Source organism: Ixodes scapularis, unplaced genomic scaffold (genome assembly GCF_016920785.2).
Source record: "Ixodes scapularis isolate PalLabHiFi unplaced genomic scaffold, ASM1692078v2 PGA_scaffold0__279_contigs__length_252992795, whole genome shotgun sequence".
Lineage (NCBI taxonomy): Eukaryota > Metazoa > Arthropoda > Arachnida > Ixodida > Ixodidae > Ixodes > Ixodes scapularis.
The window spans coordinates 232615-257908 of NW_024609835.1; the positions used below are offsets into that span (position 1 = coordinate 232615).

Here is a 25294-nt window from a genome sequence, read left to right on the forward strand (position 1 = left end):
GTGCAGCGCATACGTGGTTACAATATGCAGCGCATTATCCTCTTGAGGGTAAACCATCTGAAACCTACACGCTCACAGCAATACATTTAACCGACAACTGCTTTCTGACAACCAGGTAAGTCTCGCCTGAGCTGGGCATTCGAAGGGAAACACCCATGGTTCCACAGGGGGCGTACCTGGTTCACGCAGACATTCAGGGTGTTTTTGTTTTATTCTTTACAGAACTTTACATATATTACAAAAAAAAGAATGTGGCAGATATGTGGATGCCGTCTTTCGTTATATCTGTAGGGCTTGGTGGACAATGAATGGGTGAATAACCGTTGCAATGTTTAATAATGAACCAGGATCTGTTAGTTAGCTTGTTTATTAACGGCTTAATTGGCCATGGTGCAATTGCAGTTTTAAAAGGAGTCATTATTAAAGGCAAACACAATTTCGACAATTCGCGAAAAGGCAACCAGGTTCGCAAAATTAATCGTAAAAGTTTGCCTTCCTTCGCTTGATTAAGAAACCGCGTTATGAAAATACGTAGAATAGTAACTTAGTCGTCTTGATGTGTGGCGCCGGCGAGTCTACCAAAGAAACGCTGTCGAGTTAGTGACGAGGGGACAGAAACAACTGCGTCATTCTTCTACGCATCAATATCAGCACAACCTCATTCGCGCTTTCAGCGCGCAGTTTTTTTAATTAAGTGAAGAAAGGCAAAATTTTAGCGATGAATATCTCAGGACAGAACGAGCGGGTTGGTAGAGATAATTAAGCTTGAGGAAGAAACGAAAATAGACGGACAAACACAGCAAAAACGAACGCCTTGTTACTTTCGCTCAAAGCTCGTTGTTTGTTCGCGAACTTTTTAAATTAGGTTGGCCTTTAATGATGGCTCCCTTTAAAGCTGCAATGGCAACATGGCCCATCAAACATTTCATTAACCCTTTGCCTACCACAAAAATTAAAAAAAAAAGATTTGAAAATACAGATTTTTTTTACGTGCCCTATACTCTGTTTCACCTTGTGTTGTACCGCAGGAAAGGCTACAAGCGCGAGCTCCTTGCTCTAGGGCACATCTCGGCGGCACGAGCTCCCGTGCACCAAGGGCAGCTGCCAACGCTATGAGCTCGCGCTCCTAGCTTTCGATACATGCACCGCTCAAAAAGAAAAAAAAAAGGCGGGCTGCACGAGCCGGATAACTCGACTACAGCGCCGCCACGAGCTGTCAATACACGCGCCCTCACGAGCTCCCGTTGCCGAGCCGCTCCGGTCCCAACACTACCCAAGTATTCTACACCGTACTATTACTGCAACCACGTATGCGTTCAACAGACCATCTTATTTTCTGTTTTGCGTATGCTATTTCACTGATGTGCGCCACTGGTATGGGGAGTATTCACTAGACGCCATATTTGTGGGTGCTGTTTAGAGCGCATGCTCAGAGCGAGCTCACATCAATAGGCTGCTAAGACCGGCACTCTCGATGTGCGGAATGCACGTTGCAAAAGAACTGTGGAAGCTCGCCATCAGCACGCGCTCAGCATTCGCGCACACAGCTATGGCCGCCAGCGAATACTCCCTATGGTGTAGTTTTAGAATTTGTATTCTATAGGGAATACTCACTGGCGGCCATAGCTGTGTGCACGAATGCTGAGCGCGTGCTGATGGCGAGCTTCCACAGTTCTTTTGCAACGTGCATTCCGCACCATCAAGAGTGCCGGTCTTAGCAGCCTATTGATGTGAGCTCGTTTTGAGCATGCGCTCTAAACAGCGCCCACAAGTATGGCGTCCAGTAAATACTCCATATAAACGAGAAAACACTGTTTTTTTTTGTTTTTTTTTAAGGCGTTACCGACTGTTGATCAGCAAAGAATTTTGTCTTTAGTCTTTTACTTTATTTATTTGACTCTGGAGAGCCGCGGCACCGCGGAAAGGCACCAGCTCGTACCATGGAGGCCCGCGGTGCCACGTCAAGTGAACATGATAATGTCATCAGTATATACATGCATAATGACGACGACATGGGTTGTTGGTATTGGAGAGGATGGCAGTCCAGTCCGATCCGCAGAAGTCCAGATATCGTGGAGGCGGGTTGAGCGGGTCAGCAGCGAGCTAGGGGATCTGGCACGCCGTTCGATCGGTGCATGAAGGAGCCCCAGGAACATGATGGCGCTGTTGCTCACTGGGGTCCACTGCGGTCGAAGCATCAGGCTCCAAGGAGGTAGCCCAGTCAAAGTAGAACCTGCCGCCTCCGACGCACCAGGGCTCAGATTGAGGCACCGCCGTCGCCCGGTGTGTCATCCTCTCAACGTCGTCGTTGTTGTGTTCTTTATTTGTACGCGTATATATGTATAAATAAAATAACACAGATAAAAAGACACACAAGCGAACGGCCAGCGTATCTCGAGATCCTCTATTTCGTAAGGCGCCTCCGCAACCACGTCCGCGACTTCGCAAGGTCTGCGCTAGGTTGGCGCATGCGCAGTAGTTGTGGAGGCCCAGCGGATAACGTAGCGGAGACGCCAGAACGATGTACGAAAGCTCCCTAATTGGAACCCGGCAACTGGGGATTCGTAGGGCAACGCTTGCCTCGGAGCCACTGAGGCGGCTATAGTTAATTTTTTACCGTCTCTCTCCCTGAGACATAAAATGTCACGCCTATGTCTGCGTCACAAATTTTATTTTCAGAATCCCGTCTTACGGAATTATTCCGTCTTGTGCGAATGAGTACCCATGACTCATGAACAATTTAAAGATGCTAATCAAAATGTAACACCTGAGACTGGCGCGGAAAAATTACGAAGCTTTTAAATCTAAGAAGGAGACAACAGTAGGTTGTCTCAAACACAGCTAAAATCATTCTTTTTTCTCACTCCTTGTAAATATCTATAGACTCAATTGTGACGTCCCCGACCTTTTCACGGATACACATTTTGTGAACACAACAACGAATGACCGCTTAACGGCAGGACCTAATTGATACTGGTAGGCACATTCAACTAAACTGCACCTTTTCTCACGATGGCCATGACCTTCAGACACATCCTTTTACAATAAACAACAAAACCTTTAAGAAGAAATATTTGAAGGACGGACGGCAGGATCGCACCGTCCTTCCACACCTAAAGGAAAAACCAAATCGCGACCTCCCCTCTAAGAATAACACGAAGTAATGTGAGATCAAACTGAACCAGCAACCGAACACAGAGACCCCGATACGTACAAACACATACACACACAGACACACACAAAATGAGCAACTTTTTTATTCCAAAGAACTTCTTTGATGTGCTGGCAGTTGAATCGAGGCCTGTAGATGCAATCCCCTATAGATTTTATTCTTATAGTTTTGCTTACGACCCTTTCTGTAGGAAGTATTCACTGGAGGCCATAGCTGTGTGCGCGACTGCTGAGCGCGTGCTGATGGCGAGCTTCCACAGCTCTTTTGTAACGTGCATTCCGCACCCTCAAGATTGCCGGTCTTAGCAGCCTATTAATGTGGCCTCGTTCTGAGCATGCGCTCTATAGACAGCACCCACAAATATGGCGCCCAGTAATATATCATTATATCATTTGATTCTTCACTCTAAAAAATGTCTGTGCGTCTACTTTACCGCACAACACTCGAAGAGCCAATCACCGCAACTTACGGAGGCAGCTCAGCGAATCACGATGTGGAAACATATATTTAGACCAAAAAAAAAACGCAGTCTGGGCTGTGACATTAAGCAATGCAAAACGTCACGCTTGCATTGCTTAATGTCACAACTCAGTCTGCGTTTTTTAGTCTAAACATATGTTTCGGCATCGTCATTCAATGAGCTGTCTCCGTATGCTGCGGTGATTGGCTCTCCGAGTGTTGTGCGGGAAAGTAGACGCACAGAAATTTTTTTTCGAGTGTTTGTGTACAAATTCTGTGTCTGACCGAAAAGCACTGCATTTGCCGCATTTCCCCGTATGTCTCGGTAATTCTAAATTTATCACATTTATATTTATGTTTCTTTTATGCTCCAGCAATTCATCATCTACGCATCTCGAGGTTTGTTCCACGTTTCTAAAGCCAGGTGCGGGTGAGACCTCATTAACTACACCTTTTTTTACAGGTGATCGACCTCTACTGTTGTGCTTATAGAGGGTACCGGGCATTTCATCGAATAAATTGGCATTTCAGCAAACGCCGCTTCATCAAATTTCGCTTTACCGAAGTTTGGATCATTGCTGTGCTTATGTTTTACTCTCACTTATGAAATTGTGTTGACTATGTTGTCCATTCACCAGAAATTGAATTATTACCCTCGTAATTGTTACCGAAATTTTGGTTGCTGAAATATAGAAGCTAACCACATAACAAAACTTAAGTGAGTATGCGACTTACTATCTTCTGGAAAGGTAAACGGCTGCACACTTTGTACCCTCTTCATTCGCCTATCTTCTCACCCATAAATATACTTCCTAAAAAGGAACACGACAATTCTCCGCTGCGCCCTTTAAAGCGGTAGCTTTATATGGCTAACCAACCCCAAGAGCCGCGTAAGCGCCAAATGTCGGTCAGTTCGTATCCGCTAAACGATCTTGAAGAAAACGGCTACCGGGGCCAGGGATTGAACCCGACGGTTTGGAAGCCGAAAGCGCTGCTGACGGAGTTACGGACCGAGCACGCAGGAACCGGAGGAGGAGAAGCAGGTGGTGTGAGAAATCGCGCGGAACGAAGACAGGTGGAAAGGACAAGGAAGGGAGGAGGAGAAACAGATGGCGTAGAACGAGCACGCTGAACGAGGAGTGGAAAGGGCAAGGAAGCGCGCTTCCCCTCTCTTCATGAACCAACAAATTCAGCGCAGATGTTTGCATTCGGGTGGTGCCGAAGACAAGCGCGCGCAGCGTCACAAAGAGACAATAGTGTGACGTAATTTGTTTCCATACGAAACCCTGCCCTAGGCACCACCCAAACCAATAACACCACGCACCCTCTCAAAGCACGCCACGAGTGAGGTGAAGCAAACACCTTGCTCAACTCTTTTAGGACCAACCCTGGAACATACTTGCACGGCACGGAACCCGTACACAAGCCAAAAGGATGAATTGCAAAAATGTCAGAGGCACATCGCTCGTTTTATCGTATCCCGCTATAGTCGAATGGACTCGGTCACATGTAGGCTTGTAGAGCTCAAGCTCCCTCTTTATATGCATCGCGAATTGGCCAGGCGAAAGTTTCTGTTCATGCTTTCACGGAACTCCCTCAATGTGGACACTTCTCGTTTCCTACAACCACGTACTACGAGAACTCTAAGGGGTGAGCACAATCGGGCTTTTCAAATTTCGCGAGTTAATAATAATACCTAAGTACCCTAGTAGCACAATTAGTTTTGTGAATGTCCTTAGGATGTCCTAACGTTCTGGGTATGTTCTATGAGTGTGTAGTGTCTCGGGTTGTTCTATAGACTTGACTCGGAAGTTAAACTGGTCTGGAACGGTTGGTGAGAACCCTAACCTTTTATTTAGTTAACTACATTATTACTTGTCCAAATTTATAATAATGATGAAAGAGCAATGTCAGCGTCTGTCCGGGCCGCTGGTCCCGTGTTGCCTCGGTGCCCCCAGTCTCTTTTGGTTTTGCTCTTTATGTTTATACAGCCTTGATGGAGATGCGCCTCAACGGGTAATCGGTCTCTTAGCTGTAGATGAGAAACTTAGCCAGTGCGGTACAACCGCTAACCTGGGATTCTTAACGTGCATCACGCAGTAGTGATCACACGAACGCGTGCCGGTACGAAACTCATCCAGATCGAAACGGGCGGGGGCGGCGGGGATCGAACCCAGGAGGTTCCCAACGCAAGCTCTCGCTCCACGCTCCGAGCTGAGACGCGTTAGCCCACTCGGCGGCCACTTCCCCCCTTAACTACTTCCGAGCTCTGCGTTTCCGCCTTTTATACAGGTCGTTTTGCAAACCTCGCGGTTGCGTGAAGTGGTGCAACCGCGAGGCAATACGTCAGCCAGACGAGACTGCAGTATTCGCTATGCTATGGCGTGATTGCCAGGATATTATCCAATGTTGCGCGATGGACGTTGGGCGGAAGTTATGTGCGCGTGCGGCGACATCCGCCGACGACGTAGCACTTGAGCCGGGTAAGGTAATCGAGCTCTCGGGGGCCGCTCGGTCGAGCGAAGAAAAGTTCTGTGGGGAGCCGCTGTGTCGGTGCGGGCGTACGTGACCACAAGTGTCTACAAAACATCTCCAGAACGTTAGAACACTCTGAGGACAACCTAAGGACATTCACATAACTAAGTGTGCTGCTAGGGAGGCTTCTTGAAAATGTTGCAATTTGCGGTAAAATAGGATCCTTTGTAAAATATCTACTGGAAATGTATTAAATTTTAGTTGTTGAGTCTGTGCAACCGCTATAATAACACCATTCTCTAACTTTGTTGTTTTTCTCTGTGGTATGATGTGAGCCAGTGCGGTCAAACTTTGTGGCTTATGTTTGTTCTTACGTATGCCGCACTCGTGTAATGCGCCATGTATTTATAAATAAATAAAATATAGCTACCGCAAAATTTAAACGCGTCCGGCAGAATGACCAAACATGCAGACAATTTTTATTTTGTAGTTGTCTGTTTACCTGTGTTTTCGTTCTACCCTAAGATAATAGTTTCTTTTATAAAAAAAACATAGGTCCAAAAGCCGGCAGGTTCTCGGTTCTGCCGATAACGAAAAATGAGCGAGGAGGCCGAGACAAGTCTTTTTTCCTGTTTCATGCGATATGGAGACTGGTCATTGCTTCGACGACGTTCTTGAAACGTTGAACATAAAAGCGCACAAATGACAAGGACAAAAAAAAAAGTAATTAGTTGTTAAGAAAGCAGGAGTTTAGTTTGCCAGAACATGGTGAAACTGTTACCCACTGTAAAAAAGCAAGTGTTCATTTTGCCATTGGAGTACGTCTGCCAGCCTGGGGTCTTCAACTTGCGTCACGCAGTAGACTACACGACCACATACAACAACAAAAAGTAATTAGTCTGTAGTTGTCTACATAGTGGAAGTTCAGACTGCCAGAGTATGGCAACATTGTTACCCACTGTAGATGAGCAATTTAGCCAGTGCAGTACGCAGGAACGTAGCCAGGATTTTGTTTCGGGGGAGAGGGGGGAGGGCGCCCACTACAAAATGCTGTATGACGGGGAGAGGGGATAGGAGATTAAGAAGGGGGGGGGGGGGGGGGGCGGGGGGACTCTTTATGGGAACTTTCTCTCTCGTATCAAAGATGCGGTTTCCAAGTTCCTTTTCGTTTGATTTTCATTTTTACACAAAAGCACCGAGAAAAAGGGGGTCAGTTCTTTTGTAAAAAGGCAAGGCCGATTGCGTTCCTATCGAAGCACGATTAGGGAGTTTTCGTAGATCGTTCTCGCCGTCCCGCCACGCTTTCCGCAACCCGCTGCGATACCCGGAACTCTACGGTCAAGGCCACCGGCGCGCAGGCGCAGTAGAGCTTCTTCGTTGCGGAGGGCTTAGCGGAGAGGAAAACGCGGTCCACGAAAACTCCCTGTTCTCGTTGCGGGTAGTTTAACGGAGGGAGGAAAGCGGCTTATGAAAACTCCCTAATCTTTCGACGGCTGTCCCGCTGATGAGCGGACCACCTCGGCGAGTCTGTATGACAAAATCACCTAGAACCAGAAGGCCGGATTGTGACGAGTGGGCCGCTTCCCATCAGGATCAACAGAACCAAGTCAACGGATTATTAGGGCTCGACTCCAGACGCCCCCTATTGGGCAGGAGATGTGTGTGCGCTTTGACCCGTTTGTTTTCCCCACGCTCGGTGTTTACTCAACACAAGGCCTGTGCAGATGCCGACAGGCCTTATGGGCATGGTCATGTCATCTTCTACAATAGAGCGCGGGGCACAGTTTAATGTAAAAAATAGTAACAATCGACGAAGCGACGTTAAGTGCCGGATCTATCCTCAGAGAATGCGAGCTTGACCTACTTCGGCTTTTGTGCTGAGCTGGGATCGTGCATGCTGCATTGTTCATGCAGGCCGTAGTGGGGAAACAAAAGAGCCCTTCCTCCCCCTCGCCGGAGAACACGAACTCTAGCCGAACGCTGACGCCGCGTTCGGTTATGTCGGCCGAACCCTCCGCATTGTAGTTGTTGTCCCCATCCGTGTAGTTGTTAGGTTAACCGCTTGGGGCGTCACGGTCTGTCCTCCTCCCCAATACTCTATTTCACCTCATGACGTACCGCAGGAAAGGCCAGAAGCGCGAGCTCCTTGCTCTGGGGCACATCTCGGCGGTACAAGCTCTCGTGCATTAAGGGCAGCTGCCAACGCTGAGCTCGCGCTTCTAGCCTTCACTGTGGTAAAACATAAGGTAAAACTGAGTATAAACATCTGTCCGGATATTGACGGTGCCAGCCACAAGTGACTTGGCGCGACACTTCCGTCACCGAATTCTTTCTAAAGAAAATAATGCTTTTCAAATCGAGACGTTGGAACTCCTGCCTCGGTTCAAGCTGGCCCTAGCAGAGATTGTTCAACAACAACACGAGGCCATCCCCTTGGCTCCAACACCTTGCTCGCGTAGTAAACAATTAAGTATAATCACACAAAAAAAAATCGAAAAGAGCGAAAGTATGCAGGCTAGGGGGTTCGTAAATATCATAACAAAAATTCTCCTGAGACAAGGAGAAATAAAATTACGAGCAAGACAACACAAATTCTCAATGTGTCGTCCTGTTTGTTATATTATTCTCCCTGTCTCAGGGTTTAGATTATTAAAAAAAAAATATCTACTTTTTATAAAATTGATGCGCTATCGCGACGTCTGCTGGCGTTCGCCAGAGAAGAAATTTGAGCCAACTTCGAGCGCACGAAAGCTACCCACTAAAGATGACAAATTTGATAGCATTATTTCTAGCATGGTGTATGTGTCCATCATTTAGACTGTACACAGCCCCGCTTTACGTATAATATGCGAACATGATAGAAAAATATGGACGAAAGTTAAAGCCAGTCTCATACTTCATTCACACGATCATTAAGGGACCTTCGTTCTCTGCTGCGAATCAATTCACGACCATCCGCGCGTGACGAGTGATTGCAACTCAAGCGCGCGAACTCATTCGCCCATTGCGAAGGCACTTATGCTAACGCTTCCTTTATGCTGGTCGTTTGAATGGGGTATAAGTCCTTGAAGAAGCGATCCTCGCCCATACCGTTTAACAAAGACGACTATATTTGTAAATTGCAATGCTTTTATTTCCATTTCTGGGTGTGTACAAAAAGGAGGAAACAAAAACAAAAAGCTGCATTTGCAGCTTAATAAGGTGCTGTCCTGACACACGTAGGCGAAAAGCAATATTGTAGAAACAAAAAAACTAAGATAAAAACACAAACACGACCACAGCTGCTCGCATTTCGCTAATAGATACTTGCAGGAACTAAAGCAGAAACACGAGCACTACTACTCACAAAATTCTACTGATAGACCCTTCCTGCTTGAAAAAACAATTTTAAATTCCTGCACGAAACTGCACACGTAGGGAACACGTGAAATTGTTGATTTTATGTAATACAATGTTAGTTAATATTTTAATTCCTAAAGATGTTAAGGGTATTTGCTTCCAGTTCATTAAGTAACAATGACAAACCATACTGTAATGATACAAAACCAGAATTCGTACGGAGTGTTAAGATTCTCCACATCTCCCCATGAGAATTATTAAGATATTTTAAAGCTAAATGCGAAATAACAGTGAGGGTTTAGAAAATTAAAATAACAAATCATGCTCCTTCAATCCACACTACAGTATGAAGAACGTTAAAATTAATGTTTGCGGTGAACTGCTTGCACAATCAGGAACCTAAAAACTAAACATGGAGAATATTAAAAAAAAATGATGAGATATATTGCCTTATTTTGAATCGGCAAACACTCATCTAATGGGAGTCAACGCTTGCTTTGTGTTTTACTCAGACGTCAGCTTGACGAGAACTTCGTCGGCATAGCTGAAATCGCACTTGAATTTGAGCATAAAGAGTTTTTTCGTCGAAGGCACCATGCCGCGGTGGCGGGCCTTTCCCAGGAGCTTGCCACCGGTGGGGACGGTCTCAGCTTGGATGGAGAAGCTGACGTCCTTCTTGCGCTCTCCTGGCTCCAGGTGAGTCATGTACACGCTGTACATAAGCTCCTCGTGTCCATCGCATAACTCCATTACAGGGCCGGCGCAGTTGATCTCGAGAAAAAAGGTCCAACTGGTCTCCCGGTGTCTGAAAATGGTGCTGAGGTCTCCAGGATGAACTACTTCGGGTAATTTCACCACCCATAGCAGTTCCTTGTCGAACAGGCTGACGCCCCCAATCATTGCGGGCTGGTTTGTTTCAAGCTTTGTTCCTTGGACTCTCTGGTTGCTGCGTTCAATAGTGTTCATCAGTTCAAGTTCTTGAATCCTCTCGTGCATGTCATCAAAACATGAGAGGTGGTTTCTGAAGTTCAAGTGTTCATTTATCTTCGCCTCGTCGGCTTCGAAACTGCAGCCATACTTTTTCATGGGACACGGCTTGGGCGTCTTGCTGCAGTCTCTGGCGTGAACGGGCATCAATCCTCGTCGGATATTATCCTCGTGGCAGTAGTTGCAGGACACTAGGACCTCTTCGCAAACTGTAAGGTGGGCGGAAAGCTTGAGGGCGTAGCATCCCTGGCCGCAGAACTGGCACTCGGTAATACGAAGTCGGCATTCGAAACTCACGTGATCCGCGAGGGACTTCTTGGACGGGGCTTGGTCGCATTCGTTGGGGCAGGAGACCGGGACAAACCCACACGTCTTGACATGCTGTTTTGTCTCACAGATGGTTTTCTGGAATTTGCAGCCGTACTTCCTGCCGGGGCACCAGAACTTTTGGGTAGCAGCGTTGCAGTGATTGCAGTCGTCGATGCTGGACTCTTGCATTAGGCATTTGTTACAAATCAAATGCAGGCACTGGTTTGCCATCCAGACGTCGAGGGAATCCTTCCCGCACTTCTGACAATTTTCCAACCTTGCCATGATTGAAGTACAAGCTATGTCAATCCGAGTCTCTTTACCCCTAGGCCAGCGAGCATTAAAACTCTCTGGCGACAAAAGAGTACGCCTGGCAACACGAAAGGCGCGACAGGATGACTCAAACATCCGCCGGATATAGCGGCACTGTCCTTATCGTGTTCCGTGAGTCGCCCATTGGCTCTTCTAAAACAGCACCCGCGTGTTGGTAAAGAGAAACTTCGATAAACCCTCTCTCAGTGCGCTATGCGTTAGATAACGTACTTCCATAGACGTTTTTGTAGCGGTAATAAGTTGCTTTTTTTTTGGGAGTTTTAACGTAAGCCACATTTGGTTCGCTGTGCAAGATATCTCGTCTTCCACAGAAACTGCAGCTTAGGCTATGCTTTAGGGCGCAATGAAAAACTGGGCCTCGGCAGTGTGTCTTGCGCATCAAGTGAAAGCGAACGGTGATTTTATCACTCAGTGCATCCAATTACTTCCATGTATTACCGTGAGCTGTAATAAGGTTGATAGCTGGGCCCGTAGCATGGCATTGACTGACCATTCTGAGGTAAAATTGCGCAAACACAAATAGAAAAAAAAAATACGGGAGAATTAAGAGAGGACGGAACAGATTGACATGCTAAACTCCACATCACTCTCTTGCTTTGTTCTATCCCGTCCCATACTTTTTTCTATTTGTGTTCGCGTGATTTTACCTCAGTGTGTTTTAACGTGAGTATTCTTGTGTACACTGTATTACATGTACACATTAGGTGCATTTCACAAATATTGACAATAATCAGAAACTTGCTAAAAAAACAGCAAAAAATACACTACTGTGGCGTCGTTTGTGACAGACAGCACGCTTAGCAAGTAAAAAGAAAGACTGCACAATTTTAAAGCAACCGCTACAGGAAACAATCCGGTATTTATTTTCTGCGATGATGGCTTTTCAAACTAGAAATACTTAAATTTTTTTAAAATATATTCCGATTTATTGAAGGAGCTTAAAACTCAACGACATCGAAATTCTTTATGCTCCAATACAGAAAATAAGTTTCTAGTGTAAAAAAAATGCATAACCATCCGTGTTTAGCCATGCTTTTCATCTTGTTGTTTTAGAGTGGAACAAGGCCGATCAACGGCTCCCTTTGTGCGCAAGCTGTGTCCGTTAATTATTTCCGCTGGTATACGAAGGAAGACCCCAAAAGAACGATAATTTGCTTGACTCTTCAATTCTGCATGTTTCTCACATTTCACAACTTAATCACCCTCCCTGTATTCTCCCTGCCAGGCAGTGCACTTCTCCCAACACGTTTTTCAATTGCTCAGATTAGTTCTGGAACTCTTGCGAAGTGATTGTCTTTAGTGCCACTCTCCTTACTAAAAGCAAAATTGCAGCGAGTAGGGTCTGGGGAGTATACACCAACTCATGTTTACAAACAAACCGGAGCCTCCCCAGCGGACGCCACGGGCGCGGCGCATGCGGGGTGGACGGTGGGCAAGAAGCGTCGCCCATAAACAAACCATTGAAATGCGATGTTGTCGGCATCGGTGTGAGTCCCCGTGCTCTTGTTTGCGTTGGAATTGTTGATTCTACGTCTTCCTAACAATATCTGACTACTTGAGCGGCTTCAGGAAAATTAACGAGGCTCGTTACACCGCAAAAATTTGAGTGAATAATGTGACGTGCGGCGATTCATTTCACGTAGACGCCGCAGAATGGGCGCTAAAGCCTGACTCCCACGATGAGATTCTGCTCGCTATTTTCGGTCGCGACGTCGCTCGGGCTGCAAAAGCGTGGACCGTAACTGAGATGGTGGACGTCGATACTGAAAACCGCAAGTAGAATCGCGCATTACAAGTCGGTGACGGCCACTGGTAACAATGATCAACATCTTCTTGTATCTACTGTTTACACTTAGCCTACTTACCCCAACCAACTTTCAAAAGTGTTTTGAGGCCTGCACTTACTTTTTATCGCAATCACCGGGTCAACGTTTGGTTTACGGGCCGCAGTCGTTTGAACGAGCTGACGACAAAAAGTAGAAAAGTTTTAAAGAGCAGACGACAGTTCGAACGGATGTGCAATGGAGTGCGGGGAAGAAGCACCGCGTCCCGCCTCAACAAACCATTGGAATGTCACGTTGTCGGCGTCTGTGTGTGAGTCTGCATACTCTTTTTCGCGTTGGAATTGTCGATTCTACGTCCTCATTGCAATGTCTTACCACTTTAATCGCCTGAGCGAAATTATCAAGGTTCGTTACGCCGCTAAACATTGCGTAAATAATTTGACGTGCGCCGTTTCATTTGCATGAACGCCGCAGAATAGACGCCAATACCATGATGAGATTCTTCTAGCTTTTTTCAGTTGCAACGTCGCTCGTGCTGCAAAAGTGTAGAAGGTAGCGGCGATGATCGACGTCGATACTGAAAATCTGAAGCGGAAACAGAACAAGCGTAACAACTAGGTGATGGCCACTGGTACCAATCATCATCATCATTTCATCATTTATTTTCCTTGAGGGCCCCAGGGGGCATTATACAAGGGAGTGAACACAATAAAAATATAAACAAAAATAGTTAATACAAAACACGCTGTAACCTATACTTGTATTTCAGAAAGAAAGAGGTTAACGGCTGCAGCAAACTTGTTAGTGTCAGTCATGTTTACAATGAGGTCAGGTAATGAGTTCCAATCGTCAATAGCAGATGGTAAAGTCGATATTTTATAGGAGACAGATGACGAAGTAATTGAGCGCAGTTTACATGAGTGGTCAAAACGAGGGAAAATACGGTAGGGAGGTGATAGTAGAGAATCTTTTAGATGGTTGTTGTGGTAAAAGATTTTGTGAAGAAGAGTGAGACGTGACACCCTTCGACGTAAAGAAAGTAAGTCAAGGTTAGCTGATTTGCGTAATCCTGATATGCTAGTGTATGGGGAGTAGTCAGAGTAAATAAAACGAAGACCTCTGTTTTGAACGGATTCAAGGTTGTTAGTTAGATATGATTGCCATGGTGACCATATGGATGAAGCAAATTCAAGTTTAGATCTGACCAAGGTCGTATAAGCTAGTAGTTTTACTGAAGGTGTAGCTAGTCTGAGGTTACGGCGAAGAAATCCGAGAGTACGGTTAGCATCGGCAGTGACAGCATTTATGTGAGTAGTCCATGACAGATCAGAGGTCAGGTGAACGCCTAGGTATTTATATGAGGAACAGGTAGATACTGGGATAGTGGAAAGGTGATAAGAAAAGGATGAAACATGTGAACTGCGGGTGAATGATAGAGATTTACATTTATTAAAGTTTAAAGTCATTTGCCATTTGTGGCACCACTGAGTTATAAGTGCGAGGTCATTCTGCAAAATTTGATTATCGTGGTTTGAATTAATAGGTCTATAAATTACACAGTCGTCGGCGAAGAGACGTATTGAAGAGGAGATGTTGAGGTAGAGATCATTAATGTATATTAAAAATAGAAGGGGGCCAAGAACGGTTCCCTGGGGGACGCCGGAGGTTACAGTGCAGGTGGTAGATTTGGTGTTGTTAATAGATGAGTACTGGGTGCGATTTGTGAGGAATTCGTAGATCCATTTGACGACTGAGGGATGGATATTAATATTTCTAAGTTTCAGTAAGAGACGTTGATGAGGGACCCTGTCAAATGCCTTGGAGAAATCAATAAATATGGCGTCAGTTTGCTTATTAGAATCAAAGTTTGAGTAAACGTCAGTAAGAAAAGCTGTTAGTTGCGTTTCGCATGAGTATGACTTGCGAAAGCCGTGCTGATGCTCGAAAAGAAGGCTGTGGGAGTCTAGAAAGTTTATTATGTTAGAATAGAGTATATGCTCTAAGAGTTTAGACGACACACTGGTGAGCGAGATCGGGCGATAGTTGTTGATTAGTTGGCGATCACCTGCTTTGTAAACGGGGATGACGTTAGCGATTTTCCAATCGCATGGAATTTCAGAAAGTTGAAGAGACTGCGAGAAAATGTCGCAGAGGAAAGTTGAAGAGACGTGTTTAGTATTTATTAATATTTTCGAGTTTATTTGGTCGTCGCCAGAGCTAGAAGACACCTTCAGCTGATCAATGGCCTTCAGTACACCAGAGCGGTCGATCATGATAGGATTCATAGGAGGATGAAGGGGTTGGCACAAGTTGGGCATACTTGACAAGTCTTCATTGGTAAAGATAGAGCTAAAAAAGTTGTTAGTTTCAAGAGCACTATGTTCGTCAGAAAGTGGAAGGCCGTACTCGTCAACGAATTGTAATGGAAGAGAGAGTGCTGGGTTAATTACTTTCCAAAACTTTTTAGGTTTATTGGTTAAAATGTTGGGGAGGTCATGAGTATAAAATTTGGATTTGGCATCATGAATCGCGGATTTGTAGGCCCTAGCGCATTCGTGATAGGCGTTCCAAGATGCGTTAGTGTTATGAGCCTTTGCCCTCGTATAAGCTCTTTTTTTCCTGTTGGAGTGACAATTAACTGTTTTATCGTACCAAGGGTTAGTGTTATCGGATATAATTCGAGTGAGTGGAACGAAACGTTTGATTAGGGATGTTAGTCTATCTTTGAAAAGAATCCAGTTTTCATTGACCGTCCTTTCTGCGAAGTTGACTGAGAATATGTGATAAAATTCTTCGAGGTTGGTGTTGATAGATGCGTAGTCGGCTCTCGCATAATCGTGAATGAATTTGCAATAACGTGATTTCTTAGGAGTAGTGATGGAGAATGTTAGCTCAATGACGAGATGGTCGCTAATGCTGGGTAAGTATGTGACGTCGCTGAAGAGTGAAAGGTCATTGCTTAAACATAGGTCGAGTAAGTTGCTGCAGCGATTGGTAATTCTAGTGGGTTGAGTGATAACATTAGATAGGTTAAAATCTAAACAAAGGTCAATAAACTCTTGAGAAAATGCACAGCTAGAACAAATAGTAGACCAGTCAATATTTGGGTAATTGAAATCACCAAAAAGGGTAACTAAAGCGTTAGGATATTTACATGCGAGTTCAGAAAGGCATTTATACAGCTCAATAACAAAATCTCTTTTATTATCCGGCGGCCTGTAACACACACCCATTATTACGGAAGGCGTTGTGCAAAGATACACCCAAACAACTTCTAGGTCAGTGGTAAGCGGTATTAGCCGTGATGGTATATGGTCTTTTATGGCCAAAAGTACGCCCCCTCCTTTTCTAGTTTTTCTATCAGACCTATACACTCGAAAGTTTAGTTGCGAGGGAAATAGCTCAACGTCAGATATATCAGGGCTTAGCCACGTCTCTGTAAGTACAACAAAAGCGGCATTACACGCTTCGATTACTGAAATTATTTCGTCTCTCTTTGGTATTAGGCTTCTAATGTTAGTAAATAGGATAGAATGACTTGAAGATTTGTTAGTGATAACATGGTGCTTTGCCGGTCGACTCCTAGAGGGCGACGAGAAGAAGCGCTGGCGTGGCTATGTGTCTTTTTCTTTAACGGCGCCAAGAGCGGCATCGAATACATAGCACATATCATTTATAAAAAGTTTATCATGACGCAGTCTGTAGGGGGTGCCTTTTGGCCTTGCAAAATCAAGAAGGTGACGGCGTGCGAGCCGGACAGAAATGGGGAAGTCTTCGCTGATGGCTACGCGAGTTCCTTTAAGCTTGCGGGCTGATGAAAGAACGCTATCTTTATCTTTAAATGAAGAAAACTTTACTATTATTGGGCGACATTTCTGAGGGTCGAATGCTCCTAGGCGATGCGCCCTTTCAATCCTAGATGATTCAACTTGCACGTTTAGTTTTTCGGAGCACAAGCTAGTGACCAAGCACTCTGACTGAGCCCACGTTTCCTTGTCTGCGTCGGTGATGCCAAAAAATAAAAGATTACAGCGACGGGATCGGCCCTCTGCATCATCGCAACGTGTTTTTAGCTGAGATAGTTCGTTTAAGGCTGCAGTAAGCTGGGGTTCAGTAGTCGCGGCGCTACTAGTATCCTTCTGCTTTAGTGCGTCGAGTTCACTCGCGAGTTTGTTAAGTCGCTCTTCAAGTGTTGAAACTGTCTGTTCACTTTGTTTTTGTTTTTCTTTTAGAAGGTTTACTTCTTGTTGAAGTATAGCATGACTGTTTTTAAGTTTATCGACTGTTTCTTGTAAGCTAAGTAATTGTTCTTCTTGGGGTTTTGACATGGGACCTGGGTTCCGCTCAACATCACCAGACAACAACAGCAGCAGAACTCTAAAAGACTCAATACAAGCTTCGGGGCATGGAAGCATAACAAGGCAAACATTGTCTGATTTAAAACAATGGCAAGGTTTTTGTTTACTAACCTGCGGGAGGACGAAAAACATGAGCAACTTCATGGCTGCAGAGCTTCCATGCCCACTGGCGCACTGTCGCAAGGGGAGCTCCTGTATAGCTGCCGCTGTCGATGTCCCTGCTGATGGCGTGGTGTGAACGAGGTTCTCGATGAACTTGATACCAGGACAGGACGGTGCTGTCGACGAGTGATTGGCTGGTTGAAGATTGCCGTCGGGATGCCGGAAGAAAACCGCGCCGTCATCGTGACTCCAGTTAGTTGGGGACCCACGCGCCGACACGCTCAGGAACTGCGGGAGGACGAAAAACATGAGCAACTTCATGGCTGCAGAGCTTCCATGCCCACTGGCGCACTGTCGCAAGGGGAGCTCCTGTATAGCTGCCGCTGTCGATGTCCCTGCTGATGGCGTGGTGTGAACGAGGTTCTCGATGAACTTGATACCAGGACAGGACGGTGCTGTCGACGAGTGATTGGCTGGTTGAAGATTGCCGTCGGGATGCCGGAAGAAAACCGCGCCGTCATCGTGACTCCAGTTAGTTGGGGACCCACGCGCCGACACGCTCAGGAACTGCGGGAGGACGAAAAACATGAGCAACTTCATGGCTGCAGAGCTTCCATGCCAATGATCAACATCTTGTATGTACTGTTTACACCGAGCCAACTTAAGTCTTTTGAGGCCTGCAATTGGCTCCCTGATTCTAGGAGAGCAAATGTGGAAGGAATTTTGCAAACATGTTTTATCTAAATTTTTTAATGTCAGAATCTGTCGACGTGAACTCAAAAAAAATTGTAGTTAAATTCATAGAGTCCGTCAATTGTTCGACAACAGTCAAACATTATTTCATCGCAATTTTGTTTTTATGATCTCGTCAGTTTTGTTTGTTAAAGGACGCTCAGGTTGCGGTTGGCCTTCAAGCAATTTGTCGCCACGTTTGAACGGAGAAACCCTTTCCTAAACCCTTGCCTGGCTCAAAGCTTTATTTTTTGCAAGCCTCTCAATACATAAAATTGAAAGAATAAAACAGTGAGGACAAGCACAGGACAACCACTTTCTTTCATTTAGCAAGCTTTTGTCCATGAAGCTTTTAGCTTTTGTCCATGAAGCTATGCAGCAGTGCAGCATAGCTTCATGGACAAGTTGTTTGGTCCAGCCTACGAGAAGCGTCATTCCTACATATTTCTGCAGCAAGCTGCTGAAGAACTTTTAGAGTCGTCCTGGACCAAGGTTTTCTCCCAATCCAATCTGCAAAGCCGCACGCAAGCCCCTACCACCAAGTTCGCCCCACCGACCTACCTAACGGATGCAAAACTGTCTTCCGACGCAGAGGCCCTTCTTTCAAAAGAACCTAAGTTCGCACCAGATCTTCCGGTCTCGAAGATCGACCACCTGGCAGCCATCATACCAGGTTGAGCAGTCATACCGGAACAAGAACGACAGGAATTCTTGGGGGCGGCGACCCGCTCAGTCTGCTATCATCCAGCCCCCCCGGCCAAAGGCAAGTGTCAACAATCGGTCGGAAGTAGCGGAAATTCGATAAAAAAACCTCAAACTCCTCTAGGTGGATAAAACAGGAGGTTTTGTAGTAATTGATGACAAAATGTAGAAAACGAAAGCCAAAGCCGCAGTCGAAAAGAACTTCCCAGCTATTAAGAAGAGGCCTTCAGGATCCATCCGCAGCAAACTGAAAGAACTATGCGGTCAGCTAAACCTACCGTAAATGAAAAATTTGGTAACATCTCCAGCCAACCAGTATCTGCAAGTATTCTTCGCCGCTAAAACGCATAAGCCGGACGTCCCCCTCCGCACAATAGTATCTGAGAGAGGATGCTGGCAGCGGCACCTCGCCACGTTTCTCCAGAAACACCTTTCCGGGGTACATCTTTCACAACCTTATCGCATCAAAAACTCTCAGGAGCTTATCAACGCCCTAGAACCGGTTATATGTACTATAACCTGGACATTGCAACTCTTCTCGCGTCCCTAGAAGAAGCCATCACTGAACACGGAATCTGTAGCTTTCAAAACCCATCCGGAGTGTCACCTTCCGGCTTCCTCGAGCTTCTGCAACTCTACCTAAAATCAACAATGATCGAGCACGAAGGGAAAATCTGGATACAGAAATCCGGGGTGTGTATAGGGTCCTGCTTTGCACCCATATTAAGTGAAATCTACCTGTCTTATGTCGATAGAACCATACAGGTAAAGCTCAAGAACACTAGCCCGGAATGCACCGTAGTCCGATACGTTGATGACTACCTGATTATTCACCCTGAAGCCAATAAAGTTGAGGTGATCGTGGCCTCGTTCGAAAGCGCTGGATGGAAACTAAAATTCAAAAAGGAAGGTCCTTCCTCGGAAGGGCTACAATTTCTAGACCTGCGATTGAAAAAAAAACCAACGAAGGCGTTTGCTGGGCGTTCAGTCAGCGTTCAGACAAACCGGTGCTCCCTTTTGAGAGAGCTCATTCAAAAACTGTTAAGATAGGTATCATCAAGACGTTAATCAAATCAGCTAAAACGAAATCCTGTCAAAATTCGGCAACAGATAGCATAAAGAGCCAAACTCGACGACCCCTGAGTTACGGATATCCTGTGGAACGCCTCGTGTCCGTTTTTCAGCAACTTATTAACCCAAAAGCAACTACGCAAACGCCTTTCAGTCGAAGGATAGCCAGCATTCCATACATTCATAATGCTTCCCATTGTATCCGATCCATTGCATCACGCTATGACACGAAAGTTGTCTTTTCCAGTAGATTCAAATTGGCAAGCATGCGCAACATGATCAACCAACACGAAGCCAAGCCGGCCTGCGAAAAAAAGCACGCCACGCTTTTCCGGACCTGCTGCACAAAAAAAGGTTTACTCTGTCCCCCTCAAATGCGGAGCCGACTACATAGGACAAACCGGCCGATGTATCAATGAAAACGAAGGCACTTCAGGAACCGACAACCCCATTCATCCGATCGCGATCGGATGAATGGGGTTGTCGCGCGAACGAATGCATTGGATGCGCGCCTGACTTCGGCAGGAATCAAGACAAAAGGGGGACACCGCAATCGCCATGGACGTTGAAATCATCGAATCCTTTCTCATCGAGAACGCAGAATATAACGTTTCATCGGCCTCAGTAACCTTATCAAGACGGGAATTAGAATTGATCAGGCCTGAACTTGAAAAATATCGCAACTCTCCGTAGATACATACCATCATGGTAGTTCTGTCCGTGCCTTGTGGTTCTTCCTTTCCGTTTCCTATCACACCTTCCATCTCCCAGTTTTCCTTCCTCTTTATCACCTTTCCATCTCCCAGTTTTCCGTTCCGTCCCCCATATCACCCATTCTATGTCCCAGTTAGCCTTCCCGCTGATCAACCTATCCTAGTCGGGGTCTCGTTCACGGTGCAATGTCTCTATCCAAAATAAACGTCGTTGCTAAATGAAAGAAAGTGGTTGTCCAGTGCTTGTCCTCAGCGTTTTATTCTTTGAATTTTATGTATTCATGTTCAACCCCCTCGCCTTCACCAGTCTCTCAATACATTGTTACAAGTTTTGTTGCTGAGTTTGAAAAAAAAAAAAAAGAAAACATTATGCACATAGGTTTTTATTTTCCGTCCGCCATTAGAAAATTGCCGAACACAGTGGCAAAGGCTTAAGAAAAAAACAACGCACTGATGTAACGAATTGTCCCCCAACAACGCCGCTTGACAAAATGATGGAAAGGGCGGTTAGCACATGCGTCAGTCGGCGAATACCGGTACTAACGCCCTTCCTGCGTCTATAAAGGATTCTTATTATTTCTGGGTAACCTTTATCATATCTGCAGAGGCCTTTGTTTTGGAAGACTTGTTTCCCCAGGCGACGCAGATCAGTGGAAAGTATTATTGAAAACAAATAAAGACAGGCAAACATTTTGGCGACAAATTGTTCAATGGCACCCGTTAAGTTCAACCCTTCAATTTCCCGTCTTTTTGGACGACACGTTTGTTCTTCAAGGAAGTGCTACCCTTACCTCGCGGTTGCGTGAAGTAATGCAAACCCAAGGCCATACGTCAGCCAGACGAGACTGCAATATTCGCTGTGCTATGGCATGATTGCTAGGATATCATCCAATGTTCTGCAATGAACGTTGCGCGGAACTTATGTACGAGTGCGGCGACATCCGCCGACGTCGCAGCACTTGAGCCGGGTAAGGTAATCCGAGCTCTCGGGGGCCGCTCGGTCGAGCGAAGAAAAGTTCTGTGGGGAGCGGGTGTAGGAACAAATGGTCCCGGAACTAATGGTCTCGGAACTAATGGTCCCGGAATAAACGGTCCCGGAAAAAATGGTCCCGGAACTAATGGTCCCAAGTTCAAGGTAGGAAAAAATGGTCCTGTAAGAATATCAATTTGAAACTAAGATACACCATGCAATATATTTCATCCGTTAGGCAATCAGTGATTTCCTGGTGGAATGAAGGATCTCGTCTACATTTTAAGGCCGGTTACTTCGAAGAAAGTGGTCGGGTATTGGACTTAATTTTCTTTAAAGTCGTCAGAATATTCTCGAAATGAATACTGTCCAACAGTTATCTCCTAAATGTTAATTTAGTGACCTGATTCGATATTGTAGGAGTTACTGCTATTTTCGTTAAGGGGCTTTAGCATATTTATGTGTCAGTAGGCTCTTTTTAAACAAAAAATGAGTACACTTAGTCATTCTGCTGAGGCCATGAAACTCGACTTACTTCCATCTCGCCATGACGCGTGATGGTAGCACACAGAACGAGCGGAGCTCAATGCCTTCATAGGTGCATTAGGTTTCCATGCACATTTGGCGTTCCTCTATGTCTCTTTAACCAGATCGGCAACTGCACTAGCTAAGTTAAAAAATATTTTACGACAAGATGTTCAGAAATTACACAATTTATTGATAACACATATATGGACGTGCCTTAACATCTTACACCAGGTGTTCAAAACCGTAAAGTGCCACTGACACCTCGAAAAATTCCTCCATCGTCTTTGCTCCCTATAGTCGAACTCGTTGAAGAGAGTCTGCACTCGGCGCTGCATCTGGACCAGCGCTGTTTTTGCTTTCTTCTCCATAAAAACTCCCGAGCAGTTTTTACGGAGACAGATAAAGCTTTCACCCGTAGAGCGTCGATCGCCTTCCATACAGTTGGATGGCTATGCCCCACTATGCTGCTGATTCCCCGGTTAAATGCTTCGCAGTTGTTTTTGAGCATCATTTTTGTACGTCAGTGTTTTTGAGCATCATTTTTGTACGTCAGTGTTTTTGAGCAGTATATTTATATTAGCGAGCCCCATTTGATTATTGTCGTAGAGAGGCTGCCTAACTTTTTTTTTTATATGGGCTGAAGATATATTAATATATGACGCTTGTAGAACAAAAGCTTAAATAAAAAATAAATAAAATCAGTGCAAAACATTTTTGAGCTTCCCAGAAAAATATAAAAACCGGACGAGTTCGTGCAACCGGTAGCACCGAAACTCGGTGCTTTTCGTATAAATTGGAAACCGTAAAATGTTTTACCGGCGAGTGTTATTGGATTTTATCGGATTTATTCGAAAACGCCGAACCCATATTGGCAATATTTATATGGGGCAATTTTTTCCTAGTTTGTCCTTGGGACTATTAGTTCCGGGACCATTTGTTCCGGGACCATTTATTCCGGGACCATTTGTTCCGGGACCATTTGTTCCGTTTCCCGTGGGGAGCCGCTGTGTCGGTGCGTGCGTACGTGACCCCAAGTGTCTACAAAATTTCTCCAGAACGTTAGAACATTCCGAGGACAACCTAACGACATTCACATAACTAAGTGTGCTGCTAGGGAGGCTTCTTGAAAATGTTGCAATTTGCGACAAAATAGGATCCTATGTAAAATATCTACTGGAACTGTATTACATTTTAGTTGTTGCGTTTGTGCAACCGTTACAATATCATCATTTTCTAACTTTGTTGTTTTTCTCCCTGGTATATTGTGAGCCAGTGCGGTTACACTTTGTGGTTTATGTTTGTTCTTACTTACGCCGCACTCGTGTAATGCGCCATGTATTTATAAATAAACTCATTAACGCGTTCGGCAGAATGACCAAACATGCAGCCAATTTTTCTTTTGTAGTTGTCTGTTTACCTATGTTTTCGTTCTACCCTAAGATAATAGCTTCTTTTATAACAAAGCATAGATCGAAAAGCCGGTAGGTTCACGGTTCTGACCATGCATAACGAAAAATGAGCAAGGAGGGAATACAAGTCTTTTTTCCTGTTTCATGCGGTATGGAGACTGGTCATTGCTCCGAGGACGGCTTTGCTCCGAGGACGCTCATTGCTCCGAGGACGGTTCAACATAAAAGCGCACAAATGACATGGACAAAAATATGTCATTAGTTGTTAATAAAGCAGGAGTTTAGTCTGCCAGAACATGGCGAAACTGTTACCCTCTGTAAAAAAAGCAATTTTGCCAGTGCAGTACGACTAGTAGCTGGGGGTCTTTAACTTGCGTCACGCAGTAGAGTAAACGACCACATACAACAACAAAAAGTAATTAATCTTCAGTTGCCTACGTATAGTTTAGACTGCCAGAGTATGGCGACATTGTTACCCACTGTAGATGAGCAATTTAGCCAGTGCAGTACTCAGGCTCGTAGCCAGGATTTTGTTTGGGGGAGGGAGAGGCGCTCATTACAAAATGCTGTATGAGGGGGAGAGGGGAGAGAAGGTCCCAGCAAAATGAAAGATTAAGAACGGGGGGGGGGGGGGGGGGGGGGCTCTTTATGGGAACTTTCTCTCTCGTATCAAAGATGCGGTTTCCAAGTTCCTTTTCGTTTGATTTTCATTTTTACACAACAGCACCGAGAAAAAAGGGGTCAGTTCTTTTGTAAAAAGGCAAGGCCGTTTGCGTTCCTATCGAAGCACGATTAGGGAGTTTTCGTAGATCGTTTTCGCCGTCCCGCAAGGCCCTCCGCAACCCGCTACGATAGCGGGAACTCCACAGTCAAGGCTATCGGGGCGCAGGCGCAGTAGCAACTTCTTCGTTGCGGAACGCTTAGTGGAGGGGGCAACACGGTCTACGAAAACTCCCTTTTCTCGTTGCGGGTAGTTTAGCGGAGGGAGAAAAGCGGCTTATGAAAACTGCCCAGTCTTGCGACGGCTGTTCGGCTGATGAGCGGACCACTTTAACGAGTCTATGACAAAATGACCTAGAACCAGAAGGCCGGTGTGACCAGTTGGCCTATGACGAGTTCTCCGGAGACGACTCCGGGTTGTGACGAGTGGGCCGCTTCCCATCAGGATCACCAAAACCAAGTCAACCGATTTTTAGGGCTCGACTCCAGACGCCCTCTAAACTCTATTTCACTTTATGACGTACCGCAGGAAAGGCCACAAGCGCGAGCTCCTTGCTCTGGGACACATCTCGGCGGCACAAGCTTTCGTGCAGTACGGGCAGCTGCCAACGCTGCGCTCGCGCTTCTAGCCTTCACTGCGCTAAAACATAAGGTAAAACGGGGTATAAACATATGTCCGGATATTGACGGTGCCACCCACAAGTGACTTGGCGCGACACTTCCTTCCGTCAAGAATTCTTTAAAAAAAAATAATCATGCTTTTCAAATCGAGACGTTGGAATTCCTGCCTCGGTCCTAGCTGGCCCTAGCAGAGATTGTTCAGCAACAACTCGAGGCCATTCCCTTTTCTCCGAAACCGTGCTCGCGTAGAAAACAATTAGATATAATAACACAAAAAAAAATCGAAAAGAGCGAAAGTATGCAGGCAAGCGGGTTTGGAAACATCATAAGACAAATTCTCCTGAGACAAGGAGAAATAATATAACGACCAAGACAACACAAATTCTCAAAGTGTCGTCCTGTTTGTTGTATTATTCTCCCTGTCTCAGGGTTTAGATTATAAAAAAAGGATAATTTTTTTTATAAAATTGATGCGCTATCGCGGCGTCTGCTAGCGTTCGCCAGAGAAGA

The 25294-nt window shown here is 45.5% G+C and overlaps 1 protein-coding gene across 1 annotated transcript; it reads right to left on the minus strand.

The window, feature by feature from the left end:
* Positions 1-9949: 9949 nt before the first annotated feature.
* On the minus strand, positions 9950-11041 carry LOC121838422 (TNF receptor-associated factor 3-like). Its single transcript, XM_042294688.1, has one exon. The coding sequence runs from the start codon at positions 11024-11026 to the stop codon at positions 9950-9952; it is 1077 nt and encodes a 358-aa protein (XP_042150622.1). The 5' UTR covers positions 11027-11041.
* Positions 11042-25294: the final 14253 nt, after the last annotated feature.

Excerpts from the sequence above, each read along its gene's own strand:
- LOC121838422 (XM_042294688.1), bottom strand. The coding sequence starts at position 11,026 with ATGGCAAGGTTGGAAAATTGTCAGAAGTGCGGGAAGGATTCCCTCGAC.